Below are 22,774 nucleotides of genomic sequence, written 5' to 3'. Positions count from 1 at the left end.
CAAGTTCTTCAGGATATACCAGGTACACAATGTTACCTTGATGATATCATCGTGACAGGACAGAACGATGACGAACATCTGCAGAACCTCAGCAAAGTCCTCACCAGGCTGAGTTTGGCCTTCGTGCAAAGAAAAGTAAATGTGAGTTCTTCAAAGATGAAATCTCCTACTGTGGACACATAATTGATAAACGGGGTTTGCATAAGTCACTGGAGAAAGTTGAAGCCATACTGCAAGCACCGAGACCAGAGAACGTGTCACAGCTTATGTCATATCTAGGTCTTGTGAATTATTATCACAAATTTCTTCCAAACTTAGCCATTATGGAATCGGTTGCGTTCTGTCGCATATAGTGAAGGATGGAAGTGAGCGCCCCATAGCTTTTGCCTCTAGGTCTCTGACCAAGGCAGAACAAAATTATGCACAGATCGACTGAGAAGCAAATGGACCCCTGGCAAGATAGCCACATGGACAGGACCGCTGTCATACACAATTGATGTCGGTGAGCAGATATGGAGATGTCACGTGGATCAGATACTGGACTCACGACCAAAGGATGATACTTCTTCGTCTCCAGAGGTCCCTGGCAGTGATGTTCAAGCTCTTACCACTAGTGTTCTATCTACAACAGAGGCTCTTGCTACAGACACGATCCCTGCCACTACCCCAAAGCCAACATCACCGGTTCAAAGGTGTTATCCTGAAAGGCACAGGATGCTTCCTAAAAGACTGGACTTGTAATGTTCACGTCATAAAATCGTTGAATGTGTTTTCTTGAATGTAGGTATTGCTTAGGTGATACCTTATGTGTTTGTCTACAGGTGGAGGAAGTGTAGTGTTTTGGACCTGTTTTCTCTGCGGATTGATACATCCCAGTGTTGCCTGTGTGTCCTATGGTGTATGGATATATATGTGTGTGTGTTCGTTGTATAAGGGGGTCACAAGGGCTGTTCAGTAAAGTAAGACGCTAAAAAGGAATGACTGGACTGACGGGCTGTGCCATGGCTTGAGTGGCAGTCTGTAGTGACATGGTCAGGCTCTGCAACTGAGTCAGTATGTGTTGCAGTGTCTCCTCGTGACTGCCCAACACCTGACCCTGCTACATTATGGCAGCAGTCGGATCTACTATGTTTTGTGGTGTAGCTGGGTTCATGTTTAGGCTGAGTTGTACTGTTAGGCGGCGGCACGCCCCTTTTAGTGAAACAAAAATCCTCCCCGGTCCCAAAAAACACCCACCCTATCCCAAACAAACACACATTCCCCATGTCTATCATCTGAACAGTGACAGACTGCGGGCTCCCTCCTAATAATACACGAGTCTTCCGATACATTCTAAACTGTGCCGTGAAGAGAACAATGACCTTTTAGTTATCATTGAAACGTATTGGAGTGGAGATAAAGAGTGTCCATGGTTAACAACTGTCACTTGGTCTAGGGTCCCTGGAGCCATCACTCGACGATCTTAGAATGCTTTTGCCTCCTCTGGGGTGCCAAAGTTCAGGGTCTCTCCCTCGAAGAATACGCGTAGAGTGGCTGGAAACCGGAGTCGGAATTTTATCCCTTTCAGGTAGAGTGGATGTTTGATGCTGTTGAATTCTGCTCTCCTCAGAGATAAACTGTTACTGAAGTCGGGGTAAATCGGAACCGTGGTATTCTTGTATTGCAAGGTGTTCTGTGTGGCAAAACGTAGGAAACGTTCCTTATCTTGAAAGCGGTGAAAGTATACCAGGAATGTCCGTGGGCTTTGGCCGGTTGTTGCTGGTGTACTCCCCACTCAATGTGCTCTGTCCAAGATTGGGGCCGAGTCGAAAACTTTGTCGCCTGTGAGGTCCATCAGCATTTTCGATATAAATGTCACAGTCTCTCCGTCCCCTTCACTGCCCTCTGGTACATTTACGATTCTCAAGTTGGACCTACGCGAACGGTTTTCTAAGTCTTCAATGCGATCGAGAAGAGTTGTTTTGTTTGCGCAGGGACTCAGTGGCACGCTCCGCTGTGGTAATTTTCTCGAAATTATCACCTGCTATGGTTTCTGCAGCGGTTAGGCGCGTTTGGAAACTGTTCACCGTCTTTCGCAAAGCATCAACATAGGGGTGCAAGGGCCTGACAGATTCCTGGATGAGGCTGGAGATGTCCTCTCTTTTGCTCGCACGTTGTTTAAGACAATTCTTGCACCAGTTGTGTCATTGAGATTCCTTCTTCTTTGGAGGAGCGGCTAGTAGGAGACGCCATTGCAGCTAGCTGTTAGCAATTGTATTCCGTATATTCGGTGGAGCGGGATTTGGTTTTGATTTTGAGGACTTACTCATTATACGTTTGTGACTATTGTATATACACTCTCTTCTCCGTCAATTAAAATGAGTTTCGCTGCACAATGATCAGTGAGTTTAAGAATTATTTTCAAGCGAGGTCAGAGCTCTTCTCCCTAGCTGTCTATCTCGCCATGACACCCGGAAGTCCCTAACTTACTTTTTAAAGGAGTAATCAGAAATTGAATTATCTTTTCAAGGTAACTAAGCCATCATTGGTCATTTCAGATGTCATTTTATCTAGTATGTGACAAACAACGATAGTATAGCAGTTTAGTATGAAGGACCACCCAAGTCCAAATGTACAACAACCAGTGATGTAATAGGATCTTATGGACTCCAGTGCACATATAGAATTCAAACTCGCCCACTGTCTTTTCCAGCCCATACTTGGTATAAATGTTCCTGCAGTCACTTGGTTATGCCATTACATGAATGCTCTGCCTACCAGCTATGTGCTGGATCCTGCTCCATGGGTCCAGTCACTGTGGACACCCTGTGCCATGGGCCCCTGGGAGACACCAAGCACCCCCCCCCCCCCCCAGACCTCCATGTGATTGCAAACTATGTGTGCTATGTCACACAACAAGTCTCACAACCTTTTCTTTGAAAAAAATCACAATGTTTAATTTAGCTTTACACAGAAACATTTAATTACAATAATGACGTAAAACAATGCAAAAATATCTAGAAGAAATTTATATGCATATAAAGACATGAATTAGACTTGCTCTGCAAGTACTTCTCCTTCCCGCATCCTGAAGTTCAACACTGGAACACTTTTTTTTTCTTCTTCATGTATTTCATGTATAAACCTTCTGCAGCTTTGTTGACCTACTAAGCCATTATGTGTCAACGTGTGGCTGATCTATTTGCACTTCCAGACAAAACCTACACCCAGTGTCTCTAACAAACCGGAAGACCGTGGTGGAACGCTGGTGATTGCGTGTGTAATGCCTTGCAGATGAACACAGCACAGCGTGCTGCTATTCTGCTGGAGGAAGTGAGCAGATGGTCTTCACATGAAGATCATGTTTATGGAGTGAAGGTGGAACTCGGGAGGGACAGGCTGAGCATGGATGGCACTGCTAGCAGTGCTAATGTTATCCATCAATTCCTTACTGAGGACAATTAATATACATCTATCGCTGCTCTATTAATGACAATGGGATGACTGGTTCTCAGTAGCTCCCAATAATTGTTAGCCTGTTAGGCATGTTTGTGTAAAATAAAAACTTTCAGTGACTGGCTAGGGGGGCTAGGTGTGTGGTGTGTGTGGATTATATGCTGATATATGCTGTGATTCCAGCTGTGAAGTTATTTGCCAATGTTGTTATACAGGACCATGGAGACGACCATTGCAGCAATCTAAGAAATAATGAGACAAATCAAAAGGCAAGAATTAGAATTAGAATTAGAAAGCCAGTTTCAACAGTTTCAAGTGAGGTGCTGAATATGAGCCCTAACTCTATTTACATTTGTTTATTCACATTTTTATTTTAATGATACTTGGTAACTTGAAGATCTTAATTGTAACAAACAGTTCCAGATTCCAGTGCTGATTTTCAGGTCTGATACCTCTAGGGCAGCAATGCCAAGGGCGACGCCCCCAATGAGGGTAGTGTTGTCTTCTATGAACTTCACCACAGCGTTAAAACAACCCACCTGTGCAGAGAAGGACACAAAAACTAGAGGTGTCAATTCCAGGTTCATAGATTTAAAGTCCTCACCAGGATTTTGCTCAGGCTTCCTGGATTGTGTTGATTCCACTAATTCTACCTAGATTGCTAATTAGAAAATCTAGCAAGCTTGAGCAAAATCCTGGTGAGGACTTTTAATCTATGAACCTGGAATTGACACCTCTAACAAAAACACCTAGGTCACAAAACAGACTATATGAGCTTGGCTTGAAAAACATTTACAGATTATTTTTGTATTATTTTTTAAATTCAGTTTCATTCTGGCATCTAATGCACAAAGGCAAACACACACACACACACACACACACTTGTTGGAGTATTAGATGCCAGATGTCCAAAATAAGATTTCAAGGTGTAACTGTAATATACTGTAGTTAAAGATGTAGAGACAAAAAAAAAAATGTTTACAGGTTTCAGAGAAACAGGATGTTTCAGACAGAGGTCCTTCATGGTCTAAGTCCTGTTTCTTGTGTATTTCAATGCAATGATTCACTACCTACATATTTCATATTTCCAACCCAAATCAATATCATTAAACTCATCATCGAATTCTCAAACATACTTATACTTAAGATCAGACTGTAATCAGATATTAAGACTGAGTTTATGACCTTCGACGCTGACGCTGCTGCAGACGGAGAGCATGTTGTGAGATTGTTGCAGCAGGTCTCTGGGTATGTGTTGTTGCGTGTTTCAAAAGGAGATCCAGTGAAGTCGGTGTAGTTGTTATATCCACAGCATTTCAGCTAAAAGGACACAAGCACCTACACTTATTCATTTGAATAACACCAGGAACTTGTTTGTTTATTAGATTAGATAAGATTTTGTACCTGAGTCATAGTTTCATTCATCAGCTTTGTGAATCCTTCATCTCGTCCATAGTCTTTCCTAATGCTCTCAACAAATTTCTCGTTAACTGTCATCAGCAGTTCCTTTGCCTGAGAAAGAGACGGAGAGAGCGGTTTGACGTCTGAGTCGTCTTTATGTTTACCTTTAGTTTGTGCCTCCAACCACTAGAGGGCGCGCGTTGCTCATTGTTCAGGGAGAAAGAAATAACGAGGAGAGAATGCCAAGTGACTCAGGCCAGAGTCAGTAGAAGTGGACTTTTGGGGTTTTTATTGCTTCTTTTGAGTTTTTGATCTTACCAAGGGCTGAAACACCAGGACAACGATGGCCCCAGCCACCTCAGCGATGAAGATGATGAGGACAATAATGAAGAACTACAGAAAAGCAAAAGAAGAGTCTCAAGTCTCATATTCATGAAATATTCACCGAATATAAGTAAAAAAGAAAATTATATAATAATGAAATAATAAATGTAATTAATTAATTTAAAACGTAATCAGTGAATGACAGTAGATCCCAAAGTGCACGGTGTATCTTTAAGAGCAAATGATACTCTTTATAAAATTATATTCTGAAATGAAATGATAAGAGCAAATTGTACTGTTAAAGAAAAGAAAGAATTGTAAAAGCTGTAATAAATAAACAAACAAAAAACACACCCTATAGCCCAATATTAAACTGGTGTCATAACACAATACACCTTGCCTTTAATTTTCCACTGTCAGAGGTCAAGGAGCAGTTGCCAGTGTCAGAGGTCAAGGAGCAGTTGCCAGTGTCAGAGGTCAAGGAACAGTTGCCAGTGTCAGAGGTCAAGGCTCACACTCACCGTGAGGAGCATGCATTTGCTCTCGGTGACAGCCCCGCAGCAGCCCAGGAAGCCCATGAGGGCGAGGACGGCCCCGATGGCAATCAGCAGGTAACCCACGTTAGCCAGCTGCGCTAACTCAGGAGGGGCATCTTCAATGTGAGAGAGCACACCCAGCATGGAGCTGCTGTCCACAGTCACCCAGATCCCCACGGCCAGGATGGCAGCACCTGCCAGCTACAGCGCATGAGACAGATGAGGAATATAAGAGGGTGAGACACAAACACCAGACAGACGAGGTGAAACAATGTGGAATATAAGAGGGTAAGACGAGGGTAAAACACAAAAGAGACGAGAGGAGACAGACGATAAATATAAGAGGGTGAGACACAAAAGAGACACACAAGGTGAGACAGACGAGGAGTATAAGAGGGTGAGACACAAAGAAACAAAGATCTTGAATAGGGGGTGTGGGAAATGGACCACATGTTATCTTAAGAAACAGCCTCATGCGACTTTAACAGTGTACACAGAGCTCCAGAAAATTGTGAAATGCTAAACCAACAACAGAGCAAACATGCCTTACCCTATACATCACACAGGTAAGGCATCCTCCTGACATACCAAATACTTACAAATCTAACTATAAATGAAAGAATTTCCTCCATAAAATCTAAGTTCTGGAAAGGATCTCTGCAGTACATGAGTTTTGATTTTTTATAGAGATTTCAAAACACACACACACACACACACACACACACACACACACACACACACACACACACACACACACACACACACACACACACACACTGTCTTTATTAGAACTATAATGTATGCATGTGATACCATAACACAAGTTCATATAGATAAGGAGTTATGGTGGCCAGTTGACATATGGAGCCAGTGACAGACATTGCTCTCTTTCCACTGTTCTGGGATCAGTCTCCCTTGCTTTTGATCTACTTTGAACCAACATCACAGTTGGTCTCAGGCCAGATAGCATAAAACTCATGACCTTTAGGGTCTATTAAAACTCTGAACTTTGATAGCTCTTTAATTATCAGATAGATAGCATAACACAAGAGACACAATATCATGAATCATACTTTAATTATGTAGTGTCTGGTCTAAGTACATTAATGGACTTGATGAAATCTACCACATTACCCCACTGGACCTACAGTTCCCATCAAGATTCAATCACTAAGAGGCGACTTACGAATATCACGCCGTTGAAGATGAACATGAAGGTTTTCAAGAGCCCTGAGCAGCACATTTTGCCTCGCTGTGCCTTGGTGGTCCTAAAAAAGTTGAAGAAGTTAAAATGAAAATAGTTAAAGGGTCAAACAGACAGGACACTCTCCACCACTCTGAGCTGCTTTAACCACAACACCCCCTTCAGTCTCACACTCACATATGTGCTAAGTGAGGTCAGAAAGTAGTGTGAAGAGCATGCAACCTTGCAGCTACTCTTCAGATATGTCCCCCCCCAACCCCACTCTTCCCCAGGTGACCCCCCCCCAACCCCACTCTTCCCCAGGTGACCCCCCCCAACCCCACTCTTCCCCAGGTGACCCCACCCCCCAAGGTGCCCACCCCCTTTGATCTGACACAGCCTACAATGGCGTGAATGTAGTATTTGGTGGTGAAAACACGAGCGCTTCTGTTCTTGCGTGTGACTGGTGTCGACGTGCGAACCCGCAGCCACGTCGGTGTGCTTCCTCGTCTGCTTCCTCGTCCTCGCACCTTTGACACTGCCACGTTTACCACATGCAGTGTAGCGTGAAGTCTTTGTTGACACGTTTTCATGCACAAATACGCGAGCCCAACTTCAGTACTAATTTGCATGGAGATATAGACGGTATATGAGTGCTTAAAGACCTTCTATCCCCGGAACAATCACACCAGTGATCTTCCATCCTCACCATAATATCAACAGGGATGTTGTCCCCACAGACAACAGTACACTGTAAAGCTCGTACTGTACTGTACTATTGCCAACACTGAACATTTCCCTCTAAAGCAAAGTCCAGGTGATGATGTTAAAACTTCACCTCTTTCTTTACATGGGTAATAAATCTATACCAATCGATGACGGTGCAGTGGGTCTGAGCAGTCTGCCGTGATAACAGCCTCACGCCTGCTGATAACCACAGCCAGGTCGGTAACACATGATCAGGCAACGTGCATCATTACGACCGCTGCACCTCAGTGCTGAGTGGAGTCACACTGATCTGAGATCAGTCCTGCTGCTTTTGTAATATTGGCTCAGGGTGGTTGAGGCAGAGATGAACCCAGATAGTTTACAGGGGGAAACCCATCCTTGGAAACAGCTGAACTCTTACACTACAGCTAAGCTGATAAACTGTAACGGACTCATTAAGTGTGTGCGTCATCTGGTGTTACACTTTACTTAGATCCTTTGCACTTCCTTATTGCTCTTCCACATGGTCATTGAACATGAACATAGTTTAAAAGAATGGCCATTAGCAGATCCCAGAAGCCAGAAAGAGCCAATGGACTTTGAGACCATTTGCCAATAGGAGGAGAAATGTGATGAATCCGAGCATCTGGTTCTGGTAATAGGAGGTTCCTGTACACAGGACAGGAAGAGTATGTAGATGTACAGAACCAATAACTAAAAATGTAGCAGAGCTCTGTCCTTGTAAACCAGGTGCCCAAACTAAGCCAGGTGCCCCTGGTCCTGCCTGCCACCACTAGAGGAAATTGCCTTTGCCATATGTTATGTACCTCGTCTAAGTAAGGCCGTAACAATGGTAATGTGAAGGTATGAATAAATGGATGAATGAGAATAAAGAATTCCAGAAACAATTTTTGACACGTTGTAAACTTTTTAGCCAATCAGGAATAAATGGATTTGTGATGTGTTAATGAATACAGAGCTGTGTTAATGAACACAGAGCTGTGTTAATGAATACGGAGCTGTGTTAATGAATACAGAGCTGTGGTAATGAATACGGAGCTGTGATAATGAACACGGAGCTGTGTTGATGAATACAGAGCTGTGTTAATGCACACGGAACTGTGTTACTGTCCCTGGAGCTGTGGTAATGGTCTTGGAGCTGTGTTACTGAACACAGAGCTTAATGAATGCTTAATGTACAACCCATTGTTTGAGGAGCTTCCCAACAGCTAGATCAAACACTGGGCTTACCCACAGGCAAACACAGGCACCACAAGTCAAAACATATCACAAGCACCTTCTGGTACCAAATGAATTTTGACATTAGTTGAAATCCTCATCTGAAAGCCCTAAAGGCTCTAGTGCGGTATAGTGTATGAGCTTGGTATGCAGCCTTATATAATGGTTAAAAAAGACCACGTCCAACACAGTTTACTTTTTGGCTTATCCTTGTGTGACCTGTTTACCATCTCAAAATAAACAGCCGTGAGATAAACACTGCATTGTTTTTCGTGATGCAGGATGATATATGTGTTCGGCTTTCCCTGAAGAGCAAGGCTGGACTTGTCCTTTAGTTTTATATAACTAACCTGATTTCATATCTGTTTACATGGACAGATAACAAAAGGTGGTATAGGGTGACATGACCAGGACCTCCTAATAACAGCAATTAAATAGAAGTCAATTAAATGACCCGTACTGATGAAAATGAGAGAGAGAGAGAGAAAGTATGTGTGTGCATGTATACTGAACAGAGAGCACCATCCACAACTGAAACCACAAAGTTAAAAAATACAAATGCATACAAAGCAAGTGTGGAAAGAAAGAAAGTTCAAACTAAAACAGAACGGAGATTGGAGTGTTATCATCTGTGTGATGAGAGTTCTGCCTTCTAGTTAAATGCAGTGAAATCTAGTGTTTGAGACCATTAGAACATGTCTATGTGATGTTTCAGTGTTAAAAAAAAATATATATATATATATATATATATATATATATATATATATATATATATTAGAATGGACAAATGAAAATCTTACCTGTCCACAGATGAGTGCCCTTAAGCGGGTGTTTAGAAGTCTGAACTGTAGAAAAGTCTGTGTGGTGGGTTTATGTCACCAGACCGTTGGTGTTGGTTACCCTAGGAGGCGGGGCTTCAGCAGAGTGCTATTTTTTCACCCAGCACACTCTTTTGGTCAAAGTCCACTCCAAAAACACAGAGGTCAAAGCATAAGTTGATGAGTCATCAAAGCTATCCAATCATTTAACCTGTTCTAAAGTAAAGTAGCCTATGAGTTCACAGTCATTTGTTTAAATAGGTAGAAGGTATGTGATGTCATAGACAGCAGATAACTAGCACGAGCTCATCTGTTATCAAACCTCGATTTACGTCCAATGACAGGACACACATTCAGGAATCTTGTGCCACTAACGTGTGCTGTTAAAGTCATAAAATTGCCTGTTTCACTTCATGGAGATGCTGGTGCTTTCTTCATGTCTCCCTCACAGGCTTGTGGTCTGTGTGTGTATTACTAGTAGAAGTAATTTTATATCAGTTTATAATTTAAATACACTCACATAAATAAAGGAAAGATATTAAGGCCTTAAATGTGAAACACAAACAAAAACAAACTAACAAAAAAAATGCATCACATCATCTTTTATCCACACACACACACACACACACACACACACACACACACACTCTTGCTAGGGTGAACATTCACTTTAGCAAACCACATTCCCATAACTGAAATCATGTAGGATGTCATAAACAGTTTAAGTTTTAAACTTTCACTCTGAAGCTGTTGATTACTTCACTGGAACTTGCCAACACGCAGTTCCCTGAATTAGGGTATGAAAATAGACTCTACATAAAAGAGACTGATAATAAAAGGCAATAAAAGCAAACGGAAGATGGACAATGATTGTGTAATCCAGGTGCCATATTTGGGCCTGACTGAGAGGATCACAGACTGGAGCTTGATGTTTGCTCATGTTCATTTGGGTCAAGGGCTAAGGGGACGTTTCCGGGGACAGTCCCCGTAACTGTCCACACACGGGATTGTCCACTTCCTTAATGCACATTGTTGCTAGTCTGGCTGTAATTGTTTAAATGCTTCTGATTAGCAAACATGTTATCGCGAGCATGATTTTGGGTTTCATGAGAGTTTTACGTGCTTATGTGGACAGGATTACACACAGCGAGTGTGTGTACGTATGTATGTATTTTTTATTACTATTTATTATCTTACTCTCTGATAAGCACATATATGACAGCCTGCTATTATATCTTGTTTTGGTTAGCTACAGGCATATTCATAATTGCATATCAACACACTAGCATATTTAATATTTCATTTGGAGTTTCCATATTGCATAGAATTTGTTTTTACTAAGTAATGCTAACATACATTTAACTGCAGACAGTTGCATTTGAAGGAGTTGATTTAATCAACACTTGGGAAAAAAGAAAAAAAAGTGACCTCGCAGACTGGCCAATGGCCTACACCCATCGCTTTAGGCCCACCCCAATCCCCAATGAAAACAATTAATTGTATGTTTGTTTGTAAACATACATTTGTGTGTAAACATGAATAACATGCTAAATTCAGTCCTAATTCTGTTCTACTTTCATGTGCATAAACAAAACAAAAAAAATTAATAGCAATTTCTCGTTTTCACCATTTTCAATTCAGTGAACCAAACCAGTCAATCCATATTCATGATCCATATAGACCAATCTTTTATTTATTTTCATTTTGTGTCCAGAATAGTTAGTCACCAGTGAGAGTCAGTCCATCATGAAACACAGTTCATGTCCTGAACCAGCACCATAATGTTGACCTGTAGGTTTGTGCCACACCAGAATTCTGACCATCTGTTCTGTGTCAATTGTGAACAGATCTAACAGAGTCCAGTTATGACAGGAAACATTTAACAAGCAGAGGGGAGAAAATACATGCATACATACAACACAAATACAAACACATCAGACATGTTTAGAATATCTCATCTGATGTTTTATAGTGGCCAGAGACCAATCAAATCATTTTAAAAAGCCCCCAATCATACATTTAATGAACACATCTGAAAATACTTGCTGAACAGAAGTCTAACAGGATCTATTTTACAACAAAATGCCATATATTTCACACATATTATGCAAACGCATAGTGTTAATTCTTGAAATATTTAAATAACAAAAAATATATTTTAGAAACTCAATTAATTGACTCTTTGCATTATTGTCCTTTGGTGTTTAAAACTTAAAAGGCATCATTTGAGTTATATTAATGAAAATGATTATCTTGTTTGAGAAATATATGATTACAATAAATGCTACAATAAATGGATTCAGTCCTTTGGAGCCTTTAGTGTGTGTGTGTCTGCTGTGGTATCAGAGACAGATGAATCAAGACTGAACCAAAAGACCATTCAGTGGGAGAAAAACCCAAAATGTATGTATGGTACATTGGTGTGATGATAATGCACTAGTATGAATTCTGACATTCTTATTTAGACACTTTTTGAGTGTTTCAGTTTAGAGGAACTTCTGCCTGGTTAAAAAAGCATTCACAATATTTGATGAATGCTTTACAATGGCATCTTGTACAAATACATGTGAGCTACACACAGAACAGTGCCTGACCTTTCATAGTGTATCCAGATCTAGCCCGTCATGACGTCCTGCGTTCTTCACCACACCCAACCCACCTACGTGAGCTGGTCGTTAAGCAGAATCAGGTGAGGTAATGGCAGGGATACAACACCGTACCGTCCTGCAGGTTTCTGCCTTTGCAACTCAAGTCTCAAGATATGTTCAAAACTTACATGCAATGACCACAAGGGGGCAGAAGAGCATATAGTGAAATCACACAGCTGACCTGTCACCCATAGACCACTATTGGAAATATCAATACGGAATTCATTTAGACAAAGAAAATGATAACATTTTAAAATCCCTTATAGATCCTCAGAAAAACACCTTCATTTCCTACAATCAGTCTCTGGGACATGTGAACTGCTATTTGAACAAATCTAATCCAGGTTAAAATTTAGCCTACATTAATGGGAGCCCTGGCATTAAAACTCACACTGTACTTCCTGGATCTGCTTTCTGTTGCAACTAGTCAGCTATTTGTGAGTAGGCTAAAGGCAGCCTGTCCTCTGTGTGAATGAATGGGATGGGTGAAGTTCCCTATGATGCTGAGGGGCGGAGCTAGGAGGGGCGAGGCTAGAAGCAGCAGGGCCTTTTTGAGTCACTAGAATGTGATATTGAGAAAAGGATTCAAAAGTTCATTCCATTTTTGATTATGGCGCTCACTGACTTCAGTTCATACCATGGGGTCATACTGGTTTATGCACGTTGCTCATGTGTTTATGCCTGCGAGTGGTGACTAAAAGTGTGTGTGTGTGTGTTTTGAGTGTGTTCGCATTGATCGAACGATTAGCATGAGCAGCCACTCTGCGCGGCAGGGGGCGTGTCCTGCAGGCTGGGGCCCTTGTGATTGGCCAGTGGGCTGGGCTCTCCGTCCATGCTCTCGTTCATCTTGTCGCAGATGACGTCGACAAGCCGCTCGAACACCTGCTTGACGTTGATGTTGTCCTTAGCGCTCGCTTCGAAGAACTGGAATCCTAAGGGGTGCAAGACACACGCACAGCTCAGACCTGCAGAGATGAGCTGGTCTGTGCTTGAATGACAAGTCAGTCATGATTCCACTTTAATTCTAATTGGACCTTGTGTGTTATGTAGTCATGCAGTGATTTTCATCTGGAAACTTAGAAGCAGTATTATCAAGATTTATGATTTGTGCTTTTGGAGGGATTAAAAGGTATCCGTGTGTGGTAGCTTGACACGGGTCTAAGTCTCTGCCTTTATTGTGGGGTTCGGGTGTGAAATGTTTGGGTGCTGACGGTTGCCATCTCTGGGCCCAAATGCTGGCCTCATCAGCAGTATCAGAACGAACCATTTTATTTTTCAGTCATGGATCATGTCTCCTTTGCCTGCATGCCAAATAAAGTTCTGCAATGCAGGGAGTTTAAAACGAGACAGAGAGAAAAACTGTAACTGGGTACCATGTTTGTATGGGCTGGAACAAATGATTTGTTAAAAAGCATGTTTGATGAGAGCCACCTGTATGTGTGTGTGTGTGTGTGTGTGTGTGTGTGTGTGTGTTAGAGGTGTGGGATGGGTGTTTGTGTAGCTGGGTGGGTGTGTTGTGTGGAACAAATGATTTGTTATAAGGAGTATTTGATGAGTGTCAATTGAGTGTGCGCATGAGTGCACGTGTGTGTACATGTCACCTAGCTCATTAGCTAGTCTCTGTCCATCTTCTGTGGCCACGAGTCTGTCGTCTTCAAGATCACACTTATTCCCAACTAGAATCACCTGAGCGTTGTCCCAAGAGTATGTCTTAATCTGAGTGGCCCTGAGAGACAGACAGAGACACACACACACACACACACACCAAAAACATTTTCATACATTTAATAAGAAATTAAGGCATTGACGGTGACTGTTCTTTACAAATACCCCACGTTTCATAAAACACTGCTGTTATATCTTTGTGATGAAAATTCCATAAGAGCACAAACATGCTATTACATGAATTACAGCACAGCAGAAGTGACAGAGAAAAAGAAATGTCCATTATGAAGTCATAATGGTCTCACCAGTCCTGAACCGCGTAGAATGACTCCTGGTTGGTTATGTCATACATAAGCAGGAAGCCCATGGCCCCTCTGTAGTAGGCAGTGGTGATCGTGCGATACCTCTCTTGACCCGCAGTGTCCTACAACACACATGCTATTAACACTCATGAACTAGTTTTACAATTTAGCACCATCATATTTCAGGAAACCCAAAAAAGTGCCATTGACATGATATTCTAGTATCTAAACAGTAGAATGGAAGCAGCCCGCAGTAGTTTGAGCAATTCAAATACATGCAGCCTAACTGAAAACAGTAGATTATCGTTTAAGTATCCAGTTTCTCCCTGTATACCAACATTCCTTTAGAAAACTAGACATTTATGAATGGATTATGAAATACTTATTCAAGGTGTCATAAATAAAAGGAATTTTTTTATGATATGCCCTGTATCTCATAAAAATGGTCTGTAAATCTAAATAAATAAATGAAACCCATGAATTACTTGATTACCTCCTCATCTACACTGCCCTATATGTTTGATTTTGATGTCAAATAATCATCATAACTACATATTGGAACAGGTATAGCAGGTAAGATTGAACTGGCAGTCTCTTTAACCTGCGTGAGGGAGTCATTAGCATACTGTACCAGAGAGCTATTAGAAGTGTAAACAGACCAGAAGACAAGCAATACTAACCACTGTAACTAGGCAACCCTTTACTGGGTTCTGATGTTGTGAGGTCTTGACTTTACAAAGTGCTATAGCCCCTCATGCGAGTGTTTCCCTGGTAACAGTGTGTGTGTGTGAGTGAAAACACATGGCTATCAAATTAATGTCCTGGGAACAACGATAAGATCCACCACCTGACAATCACACACACACACACGCACGCACGCACGCAGTGACTGGCAGCATGAAGAAAAGGACTGGTGATTCTTATCTGCCAGCACGTGTTGTGGTGTGTGTGTGTGTGTGTGTGTGTGTGTGTGTGTTTTATACAAAATGTATGTGTAAAGCAGATTACTTTCCCAGTCTGTCCAACAGCATCTGCTGCTATATTGTACTATACTACTATAAGAGCAACACTATGGTGCATATGGAGCATTTTCAGACACTTTCAGATTATCCACGTGTTACTCATCGTAAAATAGATTTAACAAATAAACTCAGCAAGATTATCTCTACCCACAATATTCCATGACAAAGCAAAATGTTTTTTCAGAATGTTTTGTAAATGTCATTAATAAAAATCTATATTCCCTTTACATTAGTAGCACAGATGTTCATGGGTATATTTGGGAGTCCAAGTCAAGTCTACAGTCCCTTAAACAATGATGAGATTGCTGCTCACATAAACTAACATGCATTTTTAGTTGAAGACAATGACATGGAACAGTGCCGGAAATCCAATTAAAAATGTATGCTATCCGCAAACCAACGTTAACTAACAAGAAAATGACAGTATGACAATGGAGCGTGCACAATAGCTAGAAACTCATTACTGCTTAATACGTGGACTACACAAAGTGTTTTAGTCATCAGCTTATCTGGCTAGAATACTTTATATCCAAACTATAAGTGAACTAGTTAGCTAGATGCTCATGTGAGATTAGGTAGAGATTAGATGCTGAACTAGTTAGCTAGATGCTCATGTGAGATTAGGTAGAGATTAGATGCTGAACTAGTTAGCTAGATGCTCATGTGAGATTAGGTAGAGATTAGATGCTGAACTAGTTAGCTAGATGCTCATGTGAGATTAGGTAGAGATTAGATGCCGAGTAGGAATAAAAGTTTTGTGCAAAAAAAAAAGTTAGACTTGGTTTTCCCCACACTTAAATTAAGGTGGTAACTCAAGTTGACTTGCAAGTCAGTTAAGCAAAAGTCCGAGTCCAACCATGAGTCTATGAAGATGCATCAGGAGTGAGAGTTCAATCCAACTGACTGACTGACTGAAGTCTCCATCTCTGATAAGTATTCACCATCTCTGATAAGTCTATGGCATTTAATCTTCACCTAGCACCAGCTTAAAGACCCTTTGTGAACAATGACAGCTTCTTGTTGGGAATAATGCAACAAAGCTGGAGCACCTCACTGCCACTCTCACACTCTTCTTTGCAGAATCATTCAGGCTCCGCCAGGCTGAATGAATTACAGTGCACAGAGATTTTTGGCTCTCTACAGAGAAGCTCCGATGGATTCAGATCCACACTCTGACTGGAGCACTTCAAACTTGTCCAATCATCTCCCGTGTTTTCTTGGCTGTATTCAGAGGTGTCAATTCCAGGTTCAGAAAGTAAAAGTCCTCACCAGGATTTTGCTCAAGCTTGCTAGATTTTCTAATTGGTGCAATCCAGGTAAAATTAGTGGAATCAACACAATCCAGGAAGCCTGAGCAAAATCCTGGTGAGGACTTTTACTTTCTGGACCTGGAATTGACACCTCTGTGTATGCTTCAGGTGTTTGACTTAAGGAAACCATCATTCCCAGCAGCCCCGTCCCCAGGACCACACTTCCCAGCAGCCCCAACCCCAAAGAATATCATAATCACCTGATCACCAACACCTGTTTCCATCTGGACTATTTATTGAACTACTCTACAACTGTAAAGTATTGCCATATCTTTTGAGTGTGCGCTACTGTGTGTTTACCTTCGATATTTGTCATTTATGGTTCATGAGTTCATTTATGGTACTTGGACTTTTGTATTTTTGCTCTTGCCCCTTTCAATTTGTTTCTCTGGTTTGCCTTTCTGGATTTTTGAATTCTTGCCAGTTTTTGGACATTGGGATTTTTGCTTCACATTTTTGTATCTGCTTATGGTCATATCATTGTTTATTAAACCCTGTTTCCCTTCTGCAAGCGTCCTATACTGACCTGGGATGGTCCATTCACCCAGGATTGCTCTATAGGTTCCTGTATTCATCTTTTTCCGATTCGTCTCCCAGTCCCCTTCACGAGAACATCTCTACAGCATGTTGCTCCCAGTACTTCCTGACAGTAGGGATGGTATTAATTAAGTAATGTTCACTGCCTGGTTTTCTCCAAAGATGCAGCATGGAATTGTGGCCACAGTTCAATCTTCGTTTCATCAGGACAGAAGACTTTGCTTTTAATGGTTTGAGTGTTGCTCAGGTGACTTCGATTTGAGAATGACGGGACACCTCTATGCACTAGGGCACTTTCAATGCAACAGAAATGTTCTTGTATTCTTCTTCAGATCTGGACTTTGACCTGTCTCACAGGTCTACAAGTTAGTTCTCTCTATCTTGTGGATTGGTTTCAGCTCTGACCTGCATAATTTGTAAAACTTTATATGGACCGGTGTGTGCCTTTCTATAGGTGAATTCCTTTGAAGATCCAGAAACAATTCAAGGACTACTCGGTCAGGTGTACCAGAACCTGCAGATGTTATAATAGTGTCTTAATACTTATGCAAAAGTGATATTTCAGTGTTCATCTTTTAATATATTTACAAACCAACACGTCAGTCAGTTTTAGTCCAACCTAGAAAAGAGTTCCAATGTAACTTAGAAAAACCAACATTTTCAAGACTTTAAACTTAACTCCCCATCTAAATACATTCAGCCCAAGATGAGATCGATCACCAATTACAGTCATACTCTATGTGGTTATCTGTTCTTACTCATGTTGTATACAATGACTAATGTGTAAATGTATGTAATTCCTCTTCTCAAAGCTAAGACAAACTCATCTGCCATTTTCAAGGACTCCTCCCTTAAGTAAGCATACACACATAATATAAGTAGGCAGAGAGAAAGACACGCAGTCTCACTCACGGTTTCCTGTCCTCCGTCCACCACAGCACCTGGACAGACACCCGTCTGTCGTGCTGGACCGAACTGATATTTTCATTCCATTGATCCAAATTCTTTTAGCAAAGAACACATACTTGTATTTGTACTGGCACTGTAACACATGCATGCCAGTACAAATACCTTGCATTTCACTGGTTTAACAGATCACCTTGTACCTCACCACGCTTTAAATGCTAGTCTGTTAGGATACTTACAATGGTGCGAGTTCAATTCTCATGTGTTTGCACATCTCTCCTTTTAAAGTGCAGGAAAGAGGAATTCCAAGCCTTCTGCAGACTATGCCTGACTTAAATAGCAAAAGGCCATCACATATTCCTATTTCTGCAATGTGTCCCTGGCCCCTTTTCGGTTGTGATGTCGTACTTTCATTACCGACAGTGACACTCCCACTCGCCTGATTGATAAAGATTACACGCGTACGGAACTTGCATTGCAGTCACACATTAGCTCGTCATTAAGCAACTTTAAAGACGCACTTAGTCAGCAAAGGCGAAAATCTCCCATAAATCTCTGGATCCTCCATACCTACGACACACCTCCACAGCACACAGTCAAAGGCTGGATCAGTACCGATCAATAATGCATCTCTTAAATGAATGAATACTTCATCACCATAAAAAAATAAATGTTGCCATTTCTCCGTGAAAGCTAGCAAGAGGCTAGTTAGAAATGGATAAATGACTCAGCTGGTTCCCAGTAGGCTACCCGGACCTCATTGGCTTTCATTAATGCTTAGCAACGTGGGCGGAGTTGGGTTTTTTTTTTTTTTTACTTTCTTCTACATCCCTTGTGCCGAGGACCAATGCGTCTATAGCCATCCTTCACAGCCAGTTCCTCCCACATGTAGGGATCTTCTGAAGCGCGAGGTCAAACATTTGTGCACAAGTCCGTGTTGCATCAGCAGTGGGCAAGAGTGATCTGCTGCTGTAGACCTTCTCATCACTTCCTTTTATCAGCTAAGAGCCAGAAATGCTCTTCATGCTCTTATTTTGGACGATATTTCACATGTGAAAGCAGATTATGGTGGTCCTGGAACTGCACCAGCCTATCCCGCAAACAGTAGGCAGGCAGCTGTAGCCACTCACGATCCTCACTTCGAAATGATCACGATCTCTGTGGCCTCTCTCTCTCTCATGTCTGATCTGTCCGACACACAGACAGACCACAGGTCAATGTCCCTCTAGACAGGAGGTTCCCCTCAGCCCTGTTTCTCATGTGTCCACCTTCACCTGCAGTGTCCTGCTGTACTTGTCTGACTGTGAGTGCATTTACGTCCCCAGCATGACGCTTGATGGTGACGTCTAGGCCTTAAACATTGCCATGAAAAAGAGCACATGACTGCATTAACACCATAACCACACAAATGCTCACAGAAAGTCAAACACGCACACAAAAGATAAAGAATTTTTTTCTGGCAGCAAAGGACACCTTTCCTATTTTCGTATTGATCATGTAACTGATTTAAAACACACACACACACACAGCTTTTATTATTAACAACCGCAGACGTGGTCAGACAGACTAGAGAGCCAGATCAGCCTGCAGCTTCATGTTAAAGCAGTAATTGATAATAAGTGATCTCCTTCCGGGAGGATCTGCTTTGAGTGACTCCGACGTGAACCGGAAGGGGCGTGTTGGTCCAGCCCTGGCCATTTCAGGAATGAGTCTGTACACCTTTACAGAAAGTCTGCCTCTCATACAATTTATCTGTCCTTTCAGTGCATTAACACTTCCAGTCTCAGTCAGACAGTTCTACTCATTTGAAACCCTGGTCTGTTAAACCCTGGTCTGTTAAACCCTGGTCTGTTAAACCCTGGTCTGTTAAACCCTGGTCTGTTAAACCCTGGTCTGACTCCATGCAGTGCCACACTGGAATCAACCCCTTTTAGTTCATATGGAGGTTCGTTTTTTCCCCCCGTAATGGAGCCAGACTGTGACAGAATACTATTTCGTGTCTCACCGCTCTGCACTGACACGGCCACAGACTGCAGTACTGTAGCTTGTGCTGTGTCAGGGAGCAAATTAATTGTGTCATTTCCTTAACAGCATTATTCTAAAATCACATTCACTCCTGCTTGGGTAAGGAAATACAACACATCAGTGAACCTATTCTGTACAACCAAACTAAAAAATAAAAAAAAAAAAAACACTACAACTCCCATCATTGCAATGCTGAAAAATGTGGAAAACGAGGTCTGATTAATATAGTACCAGTATAGTATAGTACCATATAGTACCAAATGATTTTACTCAAAAACAGAAACATATTTTTTCATCACAAAGCATTTTATACACAGTAAATTAACCATGTAGGCTGTTCTGTTGTGCATCTATGACATCCTGCATCATAAGCCCGTCAGAGTGGACTTCATCATTCTCAAGTCTAAGTACATCTACAAGTTCATCACGTTCAATCACCACTTGAAGTATGATGTATTTTGGAACTTGAATGTAAACATTTTTATGGTTTCTTATTCATGTTTAAGTCATGAAAATTTTGTTTTATTTTGTATAAACTTACAGCATCAAAAGAAAATGGAGAAGTAAAAAAAATCCCTTAATTTCTACTCACCCAGATCTGAAGCTTGATGCGTTTCTCGTTGCGGTACACAGTTTTGACTTTGAAGTCGATCCCTACGGTGCTGACGAAGGCGGAGGTGAACGAGTCATCTGCATATCGGAAGAGGAAGCTGGTCTTTCCCACGCTGCTGTTGCCTATGATGAGCAGTTTAAACATGTAGTCGAAATTCTGATCGGTCGTGTCTTTCTGCGCCTGTTGGCGGGGGTCGCTCACTGTCGCCATCTAGAGGACCAGGGAACTGATGTAACATGGGCTATATGGCACAAGGGAACATCTGCATGTGTATAACTTTCCAAAGATTTTTGTTTTCCACCAGTGTGGTAGTTCACTCGCATGCGGACTCATTCCTCTGCCCCTCCATCTCTCATCGTCTCTCCCTCGTTCACCCTCACCTCCCTTCAAACTTGACTTGTCTCATCTCTTTTTCCTTTTCATCTCCCAGCTCTCTCTCTCTCTCTCTCTCTCTCTCTCTCTCTCTTCACCTCTGTAGTATCTGTGGATCAGAGCCACTGAGAGAGGCTTTCTCCCTGATTAGGACTCGTTACTGTGGATACAAACTCAGCACAAATCACCCTACCCATAAAAACAGAAGCCAAATCAGCAAACACACTCGCACACACCCTCCTCTCTCTCTCCCTCTCTGCAAACATACACACACCCTACTCTTTCTCTCTCTCTCCCGTCTGTCAGCAATCCTCCATTAGATGCCAAAATTAGACACTTTGACCAAGACAATTAATCACCGGAAAAACCTTACTCATTGTTTATACAACTACAAACAAGATAAATTATATAACATTTATATATATTTATGTCAACAGTAACTTACCATTGACATTTTTTTATGATTTTTTAAATTTCAACAGAAAAAAAAACTAAACTAACAAACTAAAATTCACCGTAAATCTACCCTTCAATCTTCACCGTCTAAGCCCAGAAGAACCATTCTACTCTACATGGAAACACGCCCGACACTTCATTCACCAGCGCTTATATAAAACAAACACTTCAGCAGCCCTCGGCCCTCGTCTGTCCTCGCCTCGGGGGTTTCAGGGGGCTTTCGGGTCGCGTTTGTGCGGCTGACGGCCGTGTTCGTACCGTACCGTGTTCGTAGGGTCTCGGACCGTTCGCGGGCGGAACCGGCGGTCGCCACGCGCACCTGGCGAGGGGAGTCACCAGGATGTGGCACACCCTGAAACAACGTGTTGAACTGCGTCCACCAGTTGTGAAATAGTTCGGTATTTCACTATGCCTGTGCTTGAAATAACGAACCACGCACTAAATTTACTCTTTACCTTCACATTATTTTCTCCCCTTCGGCAACTAGTTAAACAAGTGCCACTAGGCAGGAGAGTGACCGCCCGGCCCCCTTTCGTGTGGCTCGAAGGAAAATACATTACATAGGCTGGAGGGAGAAAACGGTGTTAAGCATAAAGCTGTCGGTACACGTTTGCATTTCACAGAAGTGATGTTCAGGTTGTAGAGTGAGAACAACCGGGTCGTGGCAGAAGCGGTGGTCTTCGTACGACTCACCGGGCTGTAGCTCGCTTCCATATGGATGACCACCGCCAGATTAAACCGGCGTTCGTCAGGAAGCACAACATGTTTAAACGTACACCAAAAAACAACGTCAAAAGAACTCCACTAACCTTGTTTTATCGCTTTTTGTTGGTTATTTTTGCTCCGAAAAGTTTTTTTTTTCCCCAGCCGACTCCGAGCATCCGCAGCTCGCCTCGCCCCTGCGCTTTGACTGTACCGTCAGCGAACCGCCTCGCTCTCCTCACGCGACGCACCGGAGCACACCCCGTTTACCGCAACGTTAACGGCGACCGCCGTGATGTGCGTGTATCCGCTGGCGGCTCCTAACCACGGGACATTTAAAAGTGCGGATGCAAAATGAGTACTTTTCATTTGCCTTCGAAACCTGACTTCAGAGCGGTTTATCCTTCAATAGACGGGCAGATACTCCTTAAAGAAGGTGATGGCTGTTCCCAGATCAGCCAATAACTTTTGGTAGGCTGATATCAAGCATGAAGGCGGTAGCCGATAATCAGGAGGTTTTCACCGAGTGGCCAAGGCAGCGTGACGTCGAATATATCGATGGGTTCGTTCAT

The 22,774-nt window shown here is 42.2% G+C and overlaps 2 protein-coding genes across 3 annotated transcripts; both read right to left on the bottom strand.

Annotated features, from left to right (window-relative positions):
* Positions 1-2,923: 2,923 nt before the first annotated feature.
* LOC143493396 (tetraspanin-1-like) lies at positions 2,924-9,736 on the bottom strand. Its single transcript, XM_076991804.1, has 8 exons — positions 9,627-9,736; positions 6,883-6,964; positions 5,682-5,897; positions 5,155-5,229; positions 4,840-4,947; positions 4,621-4,755; positions 3,888-3,974; positions 2,924-3,677 (listed from the first exon to the last, which is right to left on the bottom strand). The coding sequence occupies exons 2-8, from the start codon at positions 6,937-6,939 to the stop codon at positions 3,627-3,629; spliced, it is 729 nt and encodes a 242-aa protein (XP_076847919.1). The 5' UTR covers positions 6,940-6,964; positions 9,627-9,736; the 3' UTR covers positions 2,924-3,626.
* A 1,566-nt stretch (positions 9,737-11,302) lies between these two features.
* On the bottom strand, positions 11,303-22,693 carry rab3da (RAB3D, member RAS oncogene family, a). Of its 2 annotated transcripts, none has more exons than XM_076991820.1 (5): positions 22,310-22,693; positions 20,652-20,882; positions 14,263-14,381; positions 13,894-14,018; positions 11,303-13,224 (listed from the first exon to the last, which is right to left on the bottom strand). In XM_076991820.1, the coding sequence occupies exons 2-5, from the start codon at positions 20,880-20,882 to the stop codon at positions 13,037-13,039; spliced, it is 663 nt and encodes a 220-aa protein (XP_076847935.1). In that variant the 5' UTR covers positions 22,310-22,693; the 3' UTR covers positions 11,303-13,036. The 2 variants fall into 2 exon arrangements, with proteins under 2 accessions (XP_076847935.1, XP_076847936.1); XM_076991821.1 differs by lacking the exon at positions 22,310-22,693 and adding an exon at positions 21,764-22,166.
* Between the last annotated feature and the right edge of the window lie 81 nt (positions 22,694-22,774).

The sequence above is a fragment of the Brachyhypopomus gauderio genome, unplaced genomic scaffold (genome assembly GCF_052324685.1).
Source record: "Brachyhypopomus gauderio isolate BG-103 unplaced genomic scaffold, BGAUD_0.2 sc86, whole genome shotgun sequence".
In the NCBI taxonomy this organism is placed as follows: domain Eukaryota; kingdom Metazoa; phylum Chordata; class Actinopteri; order Gymnotiformes; family Hypopomidae; genus Brachyhypopomus; species Brachyhypopomus gauderio.
Note: the sequence above shows the minus strand (reverse complement) of the source record. Positions and strands in the feature narration are given on the sequence as shown.